This window comes from Melospiza melodia, chromosome 14 (assembly GCF_035770615.1).
Source record: "Melospiza melodia melodia isolate bMelMel2 chromosome 14, bMelMel2.pri, whole genome shotgun sequence".
In the NCBI taxonomy this organism is placed as follows: domain Eukaryota; kingdom Metazoa; phylum Chordata; class Aves; order Passeriformes; family Passerellidae; genus Melospiza; species Melospiza melodia.
In genome coordinates this window covers 17560027-17573797 of record NC_086207.1, presented here as the reverse complement: position 1 = coordinate 17573797, position 13771 = coordinate 17560027, and the positions used below count along the sequence as shown (strand labels likewise).

Sequence of the window (13771 nt, the reverse complement as noted above, 5' to 3'; positions counted from 1 at the left end):
GCCTAGCAACGCGCAGGGGGCGCCACTGGGCGGGAGCTGCGACTCGGCGAGACGGGTCCCCGCGGCGGCCAAACTTGCGCAGAATGCGTTTTACATCTCTTTCCCGCCCCCCGATTTCCCCGGCGCGGCAGAAAGCAGCAGACACCGGGGTTTAAATAAAATAAAAAATTAAAAAGTTCTTTATTGGGTCCAGCACGGTCCTTCCCCGCGGCACAGGGAGCCGCGTGCGCGCGGAGAGGGGGACGGGACGGCCGGGATCACCCCGCGGGGAGGGGCAGGAGGATGGAGGGAGCCCCGGGGGTCCCCGCGGGGCAGAAGAGCACCGGGGCCCCCCGCGAAGGAGGGGATCCCACCAAGGTGAGGCGGGGGGCACAGTGAGGAGAGGCGAGCGGCCGTGGGTGGGTGGGGGTGGCCCCTCCGCACCTCACTGGGCTGCGCTGGAAGTGGTTTTCTTCAGGGTGAAGTTGGTCCAGTTCACGGCCACCTTCTGCCGCGTCTGCTTGGCCGAGTCTAGGCAGAACCTGGCAGGGAGAGGACAGCCCTGGTCAGCCCCCAGCCCAGCGGGACCCTCAGCCCCTCTGTGACCCCAGCCCCAGCCAGCTCCCAGCCCCTTCATGCCTAAAGCCCGGCTGGCAGAGCTCAGCCCCACGTAGTTCTCCCCTCACCTTTTGAAATACTCCACTTCTCTGTCAGTCTCGTCCATCTCTGCCCCATCCAGGTCCTTGGGCAGGAACACATCATCTGGGAAAGCAGAGCAGAGGGTCAGCACTGCAGGGCAGGGAGGGGCTGCCAGCTGGGCAAGGGGCCACAGAGAGAATGGTGGCGCACAGAAGCGTTCCCAGCACTCACCGATCGAGGTATTGGATTTCTCCACTTTGTTTCGGCTCTTCCTGCTCTTGCCCTTGGGCTGGGGGGAGCCCCCCAGGGTGAGGTGGGTGGCCAGGGCAGGCGGCTGCTGCGGGGCCAGCTCCGGCAGCTCCGCTTTGCCCTCTCCCCTCCAGCCTTTCCACTCGCTGGGTCTCTCCTTGTCCCCCCTGGCAGCGCTGCCGCAGGCCCAGGGCTGCCCCTTGCCGCTCTCCCCGGGCTCGGCGCAGCCGCTGGCCCGCGCTGGCTCTGGGGCACTGGCCTTGGAAGGGTGCTTGGTTCCCAGCACCTGCCCCTTCCCAGCAGGGCTCTCCAGCCGGGCCTGGCCGCTGGGCACGGCCGTGCTGCCCTCTCCTTTCTTTGCCTGCCCGTTCTGCCGCTTGTTCTTCCTCTGCCGGCTCCCCGCGGGCGGCGGCTCCGGCGGCTCCGGCCCCTTGGGCTGCGGCCCCTCCTGGGGCTCCAGGCCCGGCCCGGGGCCCTCCACAGCCGAGTCGGCAGCCTTGGACTGCACCCAGATCATGCGGGACAGGCTGGGCACGGCGCTCAGGCGTTTCACCACGCCGTTCTCGGCCGCCGGGGCTGGCGGGGGCTCCCCGGGCCCCTCGGCCCATCGGGGGCCCGGCTCGCCCCGCAGCAGCGTGTGGCTCTTGGCAGGGCCCAGGCTGAGTGGGGCCAGAGCCAGGTCTATGTCCTGCAGGTCAGAAGACCCGTTGAGGTTGGAGAGCAGGTTCTTCTGCTCCAGGACAGCTGCCTTCTTGGGGAAGTCGTTGACATCCAGGTTGAGGTCGTAGACGCTGAAACTGGCCCGGATGGAGTCCTTGATGGTGTTCTTGATCTCCTGCAGCCGGCTGCTGAGGAAGCTGTTCACCCGCTCCAGCTCCAGCTCCGGCCACTCCAGCAGCTTCTCCTCGGCCGGCTCCCTGGCCTGGCTGGCTGCAGGGGCACGCTCTGCCCGCTTCTGGGCCTCTGCCTCCAGCTGGGCTTTCTCCTTCTCCTGCAACACAGGTGCCACGAGGATCATTTGGGCTGGGCCACAGAACCATGGGTGCAGGACACAGAGCTTTGCTCCAGCTTTGACTGACAGCAAACTCAAGTGCAAGTGCTCAGCACAGCTACACCACATCTTCCACAGTCCCTAAACTGTCACATTTCCCCCATGGACACCGCAACAGCTGGACACTGCACACCTGACTATGCTCTGGGCACCAGGCACCAGAAAGAGCCATCATGGCACTGCCTTTTCCTACCAGAGATGCACAGTGTCACAATGTGGCACGGGGCAGACTGGAGAGCGCAGCCCAAAGCACCCAGGAGGGCTGGGCAACCTTCTACAGGAACAGAGGCAGGAAGAGCCCTACATAGGGACAGGGACTGCTGCCACCTTGGGTGAGAGTGACACAGAATTCAAGAACCCAAATGGATGCAAGGGAGAGAAGGAAAAGCCCTGCCAGCAGCACAGCCCTGCCCAGCCCTCCTCCTGCAGCCCCAGCCCCTGCCCAGCCTCACCTTCTTCTTCTGCTTGTGCCGTGCCCGCTTGGCTGCCTTGGCACTGTTCAAGGGCTTGGGCTCTGTGCTGTTGATGTAGTCCAGCAGCTCATCCACATTGCGGTGGTCCACAGCGGGCTCCCCTGAGCTGCTGTTGTGCCCCAGTTTCTGTGGCAGCTCCTCTTTTCTCTTGGTGAGGCGAGAGCGCAACTTCTCTCGGATCTCAGCGTAGTTGCGGCTCGTGGGAGCGGCCGGGGGCTGTGGAAGGGGAATGCTGTCAGCCAGACATGAGGGGCAGGCAGCCCCAGCTCCCCCAACAGCCCCCTGTGACCTTCCAGCCACTCCCTTCCCTGCAGTCTCAGTAAGACAAGTCAGCACAGCCCTACTGAGCTCTTCCACTGTGAAGCCACAGGGCTTGGCCGGCTGCTCCGAGCCCTGGGGCCGGGCAGGTGGCTGCGAGTCGGGAGCGAGGGACCAGCAGGCTGATGAGCAGGGTGGAAAGGAAGTGGGGGATGTACGTGCCTGCAGGGAACAGCTGTGGCCAGACCTGCCCACTCTGGGCACAGGGGCCGAGTGATGTCTCCCCATCAAAGCAAGGACCAGGAGTGGCTTCGGACCAGCGCCTCACTCACCGCGTTGTGGCCGAAGAACTCACAGTAGCAGCAGTCACAGAACTTCCCATCTTTCTGGTTGGTGGAGGAGGAGGTGCAGGAACTGCGCTCAGAGCTGCTGTCCTCATCCTCCCCGAGCCCCTCGTCTGCCTCGCAGGGCTGTGGCGGGTGGCAGCTGGTACCGTTTGGGAATTTGTGCCCTTTGCAAGAGGGGTCCCTGAGGAGAAGGGGAGAAGGGTGAGAGGTGAGCAGGTTCCAGGATATCTCAAAAATTGCCCCATGCTATGCATGAAGGAACAGCCCTCCTGGGGAAGCTTGTGCCCAAGCAGAAGGATTTGCAGGACAAAGCCCCTCCCCTGCATTCTCCTCTTCTGGAGAAGATGCCCAAGGAGCCCAGAGGAGCAGCATCTGTCTCTCCCAGCCCTCAGGGCCTCTGGCCAGCAGGAGGCTGGTGCAGCAGAGCCCCAGTGAGCCAGGCCCTGGGCTGGGAGCAAAGCAGAGCACAGTACTCACTGGGGGTATTGGGTAGCACAGGTGAGGAACACTGGGACTGTGCAGCTGCCAGACATCTCCATGTGAGGCTGGCCCAGCTCACAAAGGCACAGGTACCCAGCTCAGAGACAGGGAGGCCAGGGCACAGCCCACAGTGTCATTCCTCAAGATCCAGCTCAGGACCCGAGTGGCTCTCCACAGAGAGAGCTAATCAGCAGAGAGAAAGCAATGTGCTCTCTTCCAGGGCACAGGCAGCCCAGAGAGGGCTGGAGGAACAGGTGAGCAGAACAAGTCCACAGGCTTCATCTTCTCAAGGACCTTTGCTCAGTGCCACAGCTGCCTGACAGGCCTCACTGACATAGATCCTGTTGGCCAACTGCAGGTTGATCAGGGTGTTCCTTTGGGTATTTAGCTTGAGGAGAAGCACAGCCTCTTCTGCACCACAGAACCAAAGGACAACAGCAGGAGGAACACACGCTGGGAAAGAGCTTCGCCTTCGGCCTGCAGCAGTGGAACTGGCCCACAAAGACAGCAGCTTCCTGCACCACCGTGCCAGGGGGGTCAGTCCCTCCACAGGGAGAAGTGCATCCATGGTCAGTGATGGGAAAAAAGGCACGTGGCCCCACAAGGAGAGGCTGGAAGCAGGCAAGGCTCCCCTACTCACCTGTTCGTGCTGGGCAGCTGGTGGGAGGCAGGAGGAGGGATGAGTGCAGTGCTGCAGTGCCCGTTGCAGGGATGAGCACAGCCCGACAGCGGCGGCGGCATCTTCAGCAGGGGCACGTTGGCGGGGGGCAGGTGAGGGCTCTTGCACGGCCCTGGGCTGTGGGAGGCCGCGCTGGCCGGAGGGGACTCGGACACCGGCTTGGGGGCGGCCGCCTGCGCGCCGGGCACGGGGAAGAGCCCGGCCTGCGACGAGGGGCCCAGCGGGATGTGCGGCGCGGAGCTGAAGGGCCCCGCGTGGGGAGGCGTCTGCTTGGAGGGGATCAGCGCCGGGGGCTGCGAGGGGAGGCCCGTGGGACTGTTGGGAGGAGCAGTGAGGTCGGAGTGCTGATGATGCTCTGAGGAGTGGAAGGCCTCACCTGCAGAGAGACAATCAGACACTGGCTGTGCTGCACGGACCAAGGCCATGCTCAGAGCCACCCACCACCTTTGCACTAGCTGTTTCTCCTCACAGCTTGGGATAGAAGCCATCTCTGCTCACACAGGGCCTTGGGGTCAGTGTGCCCCCCCCACAGGATGCAGCCCTGCTCCGTGGAGAACAGGGCAAGAGGAAAGGCTCTGGAGCAGCAGGGAGGGAGGGGGTGGCCAGTGCTGTCCCTGGGCACGTACCTGGCGGGGTGGCCCTCCGGCACAAGCTTTTGAACTGCTTCGGCAGCGTCTTGCAGAAGTCGAGTGAGGTAGGCAGAGGCGAGCCCGGCGTGGCGGTGCTGGAGGTGGCAGAGGCCGTGTGGCTGTAGGGACAGGCCTTCAGCCCCGGCGCCATGGCCGACACCTGGCTGGCGCACTCCGGAGACAGAGCAAGGCTGGGGTGCTTGTCACCTGGAAGAAGACCAGAGCTGGGGCTGAATCCCAGCACCATCTGCCTTTTTCACCCAATGTGCTGCTGGTACTGAGATTCAGAGGCCCAGCCTGCCCACCCTTGCCCACAAGGAAACCACCTAAGCCAAGAACGGGGCAGAAAGCTCTGCTCAACCCCACAGCCAGCTTCAGCTCACCTAGTGCAGCTGGGGGAGTCCCAAGGGGGCTGCCCTGCACGGTCCCGTTGGTGTGCTGCGAGTTCCAGAGGCCCGAGAGCTTGTGAGCAGACAAAAACGAGCTGGGGTCCCAGTCCCCTGAGTTCCCGTGGCACGAGGAGGAAGAAGACGAGGAGGAGGAGGAAGAGGAGTGTGAGCCACCCCCACAAGACTGCGACTTGCAGGATGTGTGGGATAAGGAGACCTATCAAAGGAAACACAGAATGAAGTGGCTGAGGGGACACCTTGGCCCCCAGGTGTCAGCACTGACCCTCTCCATTGCAGCAGGGGCTCAGCTCGTGAATCACTTTTATTACTGTCTTGAGAGTGACAAACACCCCCTCCATCCAACACCAACACAGCCTGGCTCACAGAGGCTGGGCCATGCCAAGGGCCCCACACCTGTGCTGTGTCCCTGTGCTGGTCCCACTCACACCAGGGCAGGGTTAAATAAAGCCAGGCAGGAGCCAGCTCCCCTACCCAAACCCCACGCACAGGCAGGCACTTGCCCTGGCAGCCACTGCCTCTCTCTGCGTCATGAAGGGAGCAGCCCCGGGGCTGGGGGACGCGGCACAACGTGCAGCAGAGGAAAGCAGTGGCACTGCCAGCCTTGCCAGCCTGGCACTCCAAGCTGCTGGATGAGCCTCCACAGCACCACACACTGCCCCAACAGGGCCTGTCCCTGCTGAGCCAGAGGCAGCCCTGGCAGGGAAGCGAAGGCTGGGATGTCTGAGACACTCGGCTCAGAGTGAGGATGGGACCCACACACGCAGTCAGTGCCACAGGGTGGTCAGTGCCCTGTCCCTACAGCCACAGCCCTGCCTTCCAAACCCCAGCCCCGTGAGCGCGTACCGCCAGGGCCTGCTCCTGCACCGCCCGCCGCTCTTCCTCCTCCACACTCTTGCGGCAGCTCTGGCAGATCCACAGGGGCATTTCTCCCAGGAGGTTCTGCACGAGCGTTGGCACGAAGTCGGGTGGCAGCCTCTCGCCCGGGGAAACCAGCCCATTGTGGGACGGCCCTCCCCAGTCCTTGCGCTCCCGGTGACAGAGCAGGCAGCAGGTCTGCACGGACTGGTTGGCGGTGGGCAGCACCTGGGGAAGGACACACAGACCGTGAGTCACCCAGGTGTGATCTGGCGCAGATGTGGGGCAGTGAAGGAGGCCTCAGGACGCTGACACCAAACCAAGGAAATTCTTACAGGCTACATGTGGTATTGCACCTTCTCCCAGTGGAGCAGAGCAGCCTCAGGCTGACCAGCTGCTGCCAACCTGCCATGTGCCAGCTTGGGAGTGTTTGGACTTCTGGGAAGATCACAGCCTGCCAAAGAGCCAGCCTTGCCACCAGCGAGGCTGGGAAGCCATCAGCAACTCCCATCATCACCTCTGGTACAGTGAGACTGAGGGTACTTGCATGGCAAAGCAAGACCCACAGAAATCCCACACAGGGATATGAAGGGTGGGTCTGACAGCCTCAGCTCTCCCTCCTCGCCCATCAAAGATGCCCCCACTGTGTCACCCAAGAGCCCCAAGCCCTCTCTCCCGCCTCTTTGTTCTGCACAGCCAGCGGTGCTGATGCGCCAGGGTGGGGCGCAGCCCCCCGTGCTTCTTCACGCTCTCCCTGCACAGGCACAGCCAGGTTGGGGCTTCCCTGCAGGAGCCGGGCTGCATCCCTCGGGCTCGCCGGAGCCCTGACAGCCGTGACGAGCCCGGCGTGGCGCGGGCGAGGGGGCCCCCATTGTCTGCCGGCGCAGCGGGGCCCTGCCACAATGAGCCGTGCATTGAACTGCTGCTGCCAAACAGATGGCGTCTGCAGGCTCAAGGTGAAGCAAAGGTCAGAGGCCAAGGAGAGCAGAGTGGGGGCACAGCCCCCCTGCCCACCCACGGCGAGGGGGGAGCAACGGGGCCACCCCGTGTCCCAGCTGACACCGCCACCATGGCGGGTGACACCACGGCTGGTGACACCGCGGCTGTCCCCAATGCACCCAGCACATCCACACCCGGCGCCCAGCCCCGCCTCGCTGCCCACAGCCCGGAGCAGGTGGCGGCAGCCAGGTGTGTCCAGCAGGGAGAAGCGCGCTGAATGAGGATGCTGGAGCCACCTGCCATCGCCCAGCGGCGGGGCCGTGCGGGGCCGTGCGGGGCCGTGCCGGGCTGGGCCCGCCCGCGGGGCGCTCTGGGAGCGCTCCCGGCCCCATCCGCAGGGATGCTCCGAGCCGGGGGTCGGGGCGGGGATGGGCAGGGCCCGGGGGGGATGGGGTGCGAGGGGCAGGGCCCCGTCCCCGCCCAGGCGGAACCCCCCTCGGAGCCAGCCCCGTGCCCGCCGCAGCGCTACCCCGGTACCTGCGCGCTGCCTCTGCCCGACTCCCCGCCGCTGCCCGCCGCCGCCGCCACCTCAGGCGGGGCGGGCGGTTCCGGTGGTGGTGGCGGCGGGGGAGGCCCGACGTCGGGACCCGCCATCCTGTCACGGCGAGGCCCGGAGCCACCTGCCGCCGCTGCCGTCGCCGTTGCCGCCGTTGCCGCCTTGTTCCGCCGGCGAGTCATGGCGAGCCCGCCGCAGCCAGGACAACAGCCAATATGGCGGCGCGGCCCGTCCGGCCCCTGCCCGCGGGAAGGAGGGAGGGAGGGAGGGGGGAAACGCTCGGGGACCTGAAGCCGCCGCCGCCATCTTGGGTGAGGGCAGCGTTGCGCCCCCTGGCGGGCAGGGGGAGCGGCGGCAGCTCCGCGGGTTCGAATCCGCCCCGAGGCTCCCGCCGGTCATAAAGGGAAACCGGGGGTGCATCGCGATCGAGTCCCCAGCTGCATCATCAGAGTGCAGATCCTCGGGTTCCAACTGAAAGAGAGCAGTTAGATATTAGGAAAAAATTCTTCCCTGCGAGGGTGGGGAGGCACCCAGGCTGCCCAGAGAAGCTGTGGCTGCCCCATGTCTGGAGGTGTTCAAGACCGGGCTGGACGGGGTTTGGAGCGACCTGGGATAGTGAAAGGTGTCCCTGCCATGGCTGTGGGATGATCTTTAAGGTAATTTCCAAACTTCTCTATGATTCTGTGATTCCTGGCCCTGCACAGCACCCATGAATCTCACCCTGTGCCTGAGAGCATTGTCCAAATGCTCCGGGAGCTCTGTCAGCCCTGGGGCCATGATCACTTCCCTGGGGAGCTTGTTCAGTGCCTGCCCACCCTCTGGGCAAAGAACCTTTTCCTAATATCCAAATTTTCCCCTGACACAGCTCTAGCCATTCCCTGGGTCCTGTTACTACCACAGAGAGCAGAGATTGGAGCTGCCCTCGGCTGCCCCTCCTGAGGCAGCTGCAGCCCATAATGAGGTCTCTCCTCAGTCTCCTCTCCTCCAGACTGAACAGACCAAGGGACTTCAGCAGCTTTTCATGTGACTTCCCCTCTAGACTCTTTGCAGCCTCCTTTGGACACTCTCTAATAGCTTTATTCTTCTTTTATTGTGGTTCCCAGATCTGTGAGGACCTGTAGGACAAGCAGGGCTCCAATCTCACTGTGTGCTCAGGGATCCCCATCCAGGGGAACCAGGACATGGCTGAAAACAGAGCCGGGGTCTGAGGGGTACACAGGGAGCCCCGAGAGCAGGGCCAGTCCCACACCTGCACCCATCCAGCACAGCCGGGGCTCTGCCATGACTCAGGGACTTTCTGAAGCCGAGGAGGTGCCACTGCCGTGTTTGTTCAACCATCCTCCACGGATTCTTTACCCATGATTCCACCCCATTAGGCTTCCAGCCACCTGAATTATCGGCACCCACATCCTGTGGTCAGCAGTGCCAGGTCTGGAGCAAACACGTCCTTTGGCACAGCCGGGGTGGTTGGCTGTGGCCAACACCCCGAATATCCCCCGGCACCTCTTCTTGGCCACTTGGTTCCTCTTTGTCCCACCGAGGGGCCACTTTACCCCCTTCCCACTGCATTACCCCGTGGTGCCTGCGGGTGCTTCTCCCGGTGTTCCCCATCACCCCGGGAATGCTGTGGGAAGCGCTGGGGTGTCCCTGTCCCCGGATTGATGGGCTGCGTGGAGAGAGGAACCGGGGGAGGATAGCCGGGGCTGCAGTCGGGAATTTGAGACGGGAACCAAGACCGGGAAGGAAAGCCGGCGGTGAAACTCATCCCGCCCCACGGCAGACGCGCCCTCACCCTTCCCATCACGGAGAACCGGTCCGTCGAGGAGCGGACGGGTCGTCCCGGTGCCGGGACTGGGCGGACCCGCTCCGATCCGCCCCGCGGGCGGTGCCCGGTGCCGGCCCGCCCCGTCGGGAGCGGCGGGCGCGGGGAGCCGGGCGGCGGTAGAGCTGCGGGACGCGCCATGCTGCCCGCTGCCCTCCGCCGATGGCTCCGCCGACCCAAGGTGAGACCGGGGGGGTCGGACCGGGCCGCCCTCCCTGCGCCCGGGACCGGCGGAGCCCCCGAACGAGCCCGTCGGGGCGATCCCGGGGCTGCGGGGATCCCGGGAGCAGCGGGGGCGGCCGGGGTCCCTCGTGGTGGAGGAGGAGGAGGAAGCGGGGGGACTCCGGGGGGCCTTTCCCGGTGTTTACAGGCACGCACGGATCGGTGCCAAAGCTGCCGGGATGCGGCTGAGCTTGTTCATCCTGCTCTGCCCCCGGGGAAACTGAGGCACGGGTGGGTGGGGAGGGCGGCGCTCCCCGGGAGGAGCCAGAGCTGCCGTGGGAGGTCCCACGTACCCGCCCCGAGAGGTGTTTGTGGATCCGAGGGGTCCGATCCCCCCGCGAGTGTGGGAACGGGAGTGGGATCCCGCTGGAGCAGCACATGGAGATGTGCGGTGTCCCCGCCATCAATCACCGCTCTGCCCTTCCCGCAGCGCTCCGACCCACGCCTGCTCTCCCAGTTCTTCTTTGCCGACGAGAGGGTGGCACGGGTGGTGGCCGAGATCAACGGGCTGGACGCCGAGCTGGACCCGCAGCAGTACCTGGTGCTCCTCAACCAGCTCCACCTCAGCCAGGTACGGGGCCAGCCCGGAGCCCGCTGTCACTCGGTGCCCCCGAGGCCGCGGTGACACCCCTGCCGTCCCCAGGCTCACCTGCTGGCCGTCCTGGAGCGCATCATGGACGAGTGCATCCCCACGCAGCGCCACAGCCGGGACTACCTGGTCAAGTTCCCCGAGGAGCTCTTGGTGGACAACCTGGGGAACCACATGCTGTTTGCTGCCGAGGTGAGCCCGGGGCCACGGACACCCCACCGGGAGCTGACCCTGGGGTCAGGCATTGACAGTCCCTGTCCCGGCAGTGTCTCCTGGCTGGGACCTTCCTGGAGATGGAGGAGTCAGACGGGGCCCAGCTGCGGCCCCAGGCCAGGAATCTGCTCTGCAGCCTGGAGCTGGTCCGGACAGTGCTGCGGGAGCAGAGCCTGAGCCAGCCCAACTCCTACCCAGAGCCTGTCCGGGCTGTGCTCATCCAATTCGACCGGCTCTTTGCAGAGTTTGAGCTGAGGTAAGGGGCAGGGTTAGGCTGCTGGGGTCCTGGTGGGCTGTGCCAGGGCTGTAGGGGCCTCACAGTCTCCCCATCTCTCCAGCTACGTGTCCTCGCTGGTGGCAGTGAAGTCTCCTGATGAGATCTACAGGCAGCAGGAGATCATTGTGCTCTTCTGTGAGACCGTGGAGAGGTGAGTGAGGGTTGCTACGTGTGGGGTCTGCAGGGACTCCAGCCCCAAGGATGGGCACCATCCCTAGGCTCAGATCTCTGTAAGGGTGTCTGTGTGTCCCCAGAGCCCTGCACCTGGGCTACCTGACCCAGGAGATGATTGATGGCTATGAGCCACTGCTGATGTTCACCATCCCTCGCCTGGCCATTATCAGGTGGGTGCAGCAGCCCCTGGAGAAGGGGGTATGTTCCCTGCCCTGTACCAGCCCCTTCTCTTCATGGGGACTTGGGCTCCCAGGCAACTCCTGACATGAGCTGGGCTCTGTTCCCTCACAGTGGTCTCCTCATCTACCCCGAGGGACCCCTCAGCCTGGAGCGGAGCCCTGAGGAGATGTCCCGGGTCTTCAGCCCCTTCTACAACCTCCTGAAGAAGATCAGGTGTGCGATGGGGGGGCACTGGGCAGGGCTGTGGGGCAGCAGTGGGGCCTGACATGGGGCTGATGCCAACCCCTCGCTGCAGGGACCTGTTGCGGGTGCTGTCAGCAGAGGAGCTCTGCGTGCTGGAGAGGAGCCTGTGCACAGCTGAACAGGAGGAGCCCTGCAGTCCAGAAACCCCCCCAGCCTGGGGGGCAGCTGTGCCCAGTGTGGACCCTCCTGCTCCCTTCAGTCTTCTGGAGGTCCCTAATGCCACCCAACCACTCCCCACCTGCACGACACAAGTGGCACCCCCCAGTGCAGTGGATGATCTGGGCACTGACTGGCAGCAGGGGTGTGCAGAGGGCCAAGATGGCAAATCCCTGTCCACTGGGACAGGGGTATCTCACACCATCCCTGGTGTAATGGTCACCTCCCCCCTGCGCAGCCCCCAGCCCCTGGGGAGCAGCCCAGGGGTGGGGGTCAGTGCCAGCCCCGGTGCCCGCTGCTCGGAGCTGCGCTCCCGCTACAGCAGCACCAAGGACATGCTGCACACCCTCTTCGTCTGCATCTCGGGTGAGTGACCCCCAAGCCAGCCCCCAGCACCCCGATCCCCCAGCACCCAGATCCCCCAACGCCCTGACCCCCCCAGCACCCTGATCCCCCCAGCAACCTCATACCCCCAGCACCCTCATACCTTGAGCACCCTGATTCCCTCCAGCACCCCGATCCCCCAACGCCCTGATCCCCCCAGCACCCTGATCCCCCCAGCACCCTGATCCCCCAACACCCTGACCCCCCTCAGCATCCTGATCCTCCCCAGCACCCTGATCCCCCCAGCACCCTGATCCCCCCAGCACCCTGACCCCCCACCCTCCTGGTGCAGGGGTGGCCGATCAGCTCCAGACCAACTTTGCCAGTGACATGCGAAGCATCTTGAAAACGGTCTTCAAGATCGTGTGCTCGCAGGCGGAGCCCTCAGAGGAGCAGAGTTACAACAGTGAGTAATCCCCAGGGACATGTGGCACTGCTTCTCTGCCCTGCCCATTGCCCATCCCTGGTGAGACAAGGCCACAGCCCTAGGCTTGGGAAAAACGTGGCTTCTGCTTGGCTGGACCACAACCTTTGTCCCCACAGAGGAGAAAGATGGTGACTCCCGTGTGACAGATGCTCCTCGTGTGGCTGACTGCCCGCTGTGCTCCAGCCCTGCAGAGGCTGCCAGGCTCCGGAGGGCAGGTGAGGAGCTGCCCAGGTGCTGTGCCTCTGGGGCAGGGTGTGAGGCTGGGCTGATCCTGCCCCATCCTGCCTTAGGGGGTCTGGCTGTGAGGGGAGCCAGGCTGAGGGGGTTTTATGGATGTGTTTTGCCCAGCAGGTGCCCGGCCCCTGCCCGAGTGGGTGCCGGACAGCACATGCAGCCAGTGCTCTGCCTGCCGCTCGCCCTTCACGCTGCTGCGCCGCCGGCACCACTGCCGCAGCTGTGGGAGGGTAGGACAGGGCTGGGATGGGGCATTTGGGGTTCCTGAGGGACTCAGCTCTGCTCAGCCCCTCTCTGGCCTCTCTGCAGATCTTCTGTGCCCGCTGCTCACCGAACACCGCCGTGCTGCCCTACTACAGCCAGAGCAAACCCGTCCGTGTCTGCACCCACTGCTACAGCACGCACCTCCCGCCCGCGTCCCGCTGTGCCCGGAGCCAGTGAGAGCCCCTGTGCCCGATCTGCACCCCGGGAGCCGCACAGCTGGGTGCCCAGGGCCGCTCCGGGGCTGCCGGGCAGCGCCTCGGCCCGTGGCTCTGCTCAGAGCTCGGTGGGCATGGCGGCAGGACCCCCCCCCCGGCGTTGGGCTCCCCCCGGTGCACAGGGGCAGGACCCCACGCACGGCAGCAGCCCGTGCGGAGTGATGGTGGGCGCAGGACCGCCTCTCCTGGAGCACCCGGCCTGCCCTGCTTTGGGTGAGCTGCCGTGCACCTGCCCCCCGGCTGGAAATGTGCTTCTTGGTGGTTTTTTTTCAGGTGAACTTTGGCTGCTGTTGGGCCCGGGGCAGAGTCTCCCCCCGGGGCCTGGCCTGAGAAGGTGCAAACAGCCCTCACATGACAGCGGGTGCCCCGGGGCCGCCCGTGCCGTGCCGTGCAGTGCCCGGGAGCTGGGCCCGGCGCTCCCCTTCCCTCCCTATCGCCTCCACCCCATGGATTTTAATAAAGAGATAATAAACCCGTCTGTCTGGGCCGTGTGGCGCTGGGCCGCGGCGATCCCGGGCGCGCTGGTGGGTGCGGCCGGTGTGGGGACACCCGTGGGCTCGGTGGGGCGGGGGGCGAGAGGCTGGGGGCGGCGGGGCGGGCGCGCTCCCGCACGGGCGGACACGGGCGGGAGCGCCCCGCGCGTCACCGGGCGCGCACGTGGGCGGGCGCACCTCTCCCGGGGCGTGGCCTTAGGGGGGCGTGGCCATAGGGGTGACAATTGCTTAAACACCAACATGGGCGTGGCCCAGGCGTGGGGGGCGTGGCCCGCGCCCTCCCCTCCCGCCGATTCAAATTTGAAGCACGCGCTTTCCCGCCTGAATTTGTTT

At 65.2% G+C, this 13771-nt stretch overlaps 2 protein-coding genes across 3 annotated transcripts; one reads left to right on the top strand and one right to left on the bottom strand.

Annotated features, from left to right (window-relative positions):
* Nucleotides 1–156: 156 nt before the first annotated feature.
* On the bottom strand, nucleotides 157–7850 carry FAM193B (family with sequence similarity 193 member B). Its single transcript, XM_063169000.1, is given in 11 exon segments — nucleotides 157–521; nucleotides 666–741; nucleotides 850–1858; nucleotides 2371–2607; nucleotides 2982–3177; nucleotides 4117–4531; nucleotides 4782–4991; nucleotides 5168–5390; nucleotides 6038–6277; nucleotides 7526–7819; nucleotides 7821–7850. Coding segments are annotated over 11 exon segments (3027 nt in total). The 3' UTR covers nucleotides 157–424.
* Nucleotides 7851–9488: 1638 nt separating this feature from the next.
* Nucleotides 9489–13336, top strand: LOC134424573 (lateral signaling target protein 2 homolog). 2 transcript variants are annotated; one of them, XM_063168382.1, is made up of 12 exons: nucleotides 9489–9547; nucleotides 10019–10159; nucleotides 10232–10369; nucleotides 10444–10646; nucleotides 10729–10818; nucleotides 10922–11011; nucleotides 11133–11234; nucleotides 11317–11786; nucleotides 12097–12210; nucleotides 12348–12446; nucleotides 12583–12695; nucleotides 12775–13336. In XM_063168382.1, the coding sequence occupies exons 1-12, from the start codon at nucleotides 9506–9508 to the stop codon at nucleotides 12904–12906; spliced, it is 1734 nt and encodes a 577-aa protein (XP_063024452.1). In that variant the 5' UTR covers nucleotides 9489–9505; the 3' UTR covers nucleotides 12907–13336. The 2 variants fall into 2 exon arrangements, with proteins under 2 accessions (XP_063024452.1, XP_063024451.1); XM_063168381.1 differs by having other exon boundaries at nucleotides 12580–12695.
* Nucleotides 13337–13771: the final 435 nt, after the last annotated feature.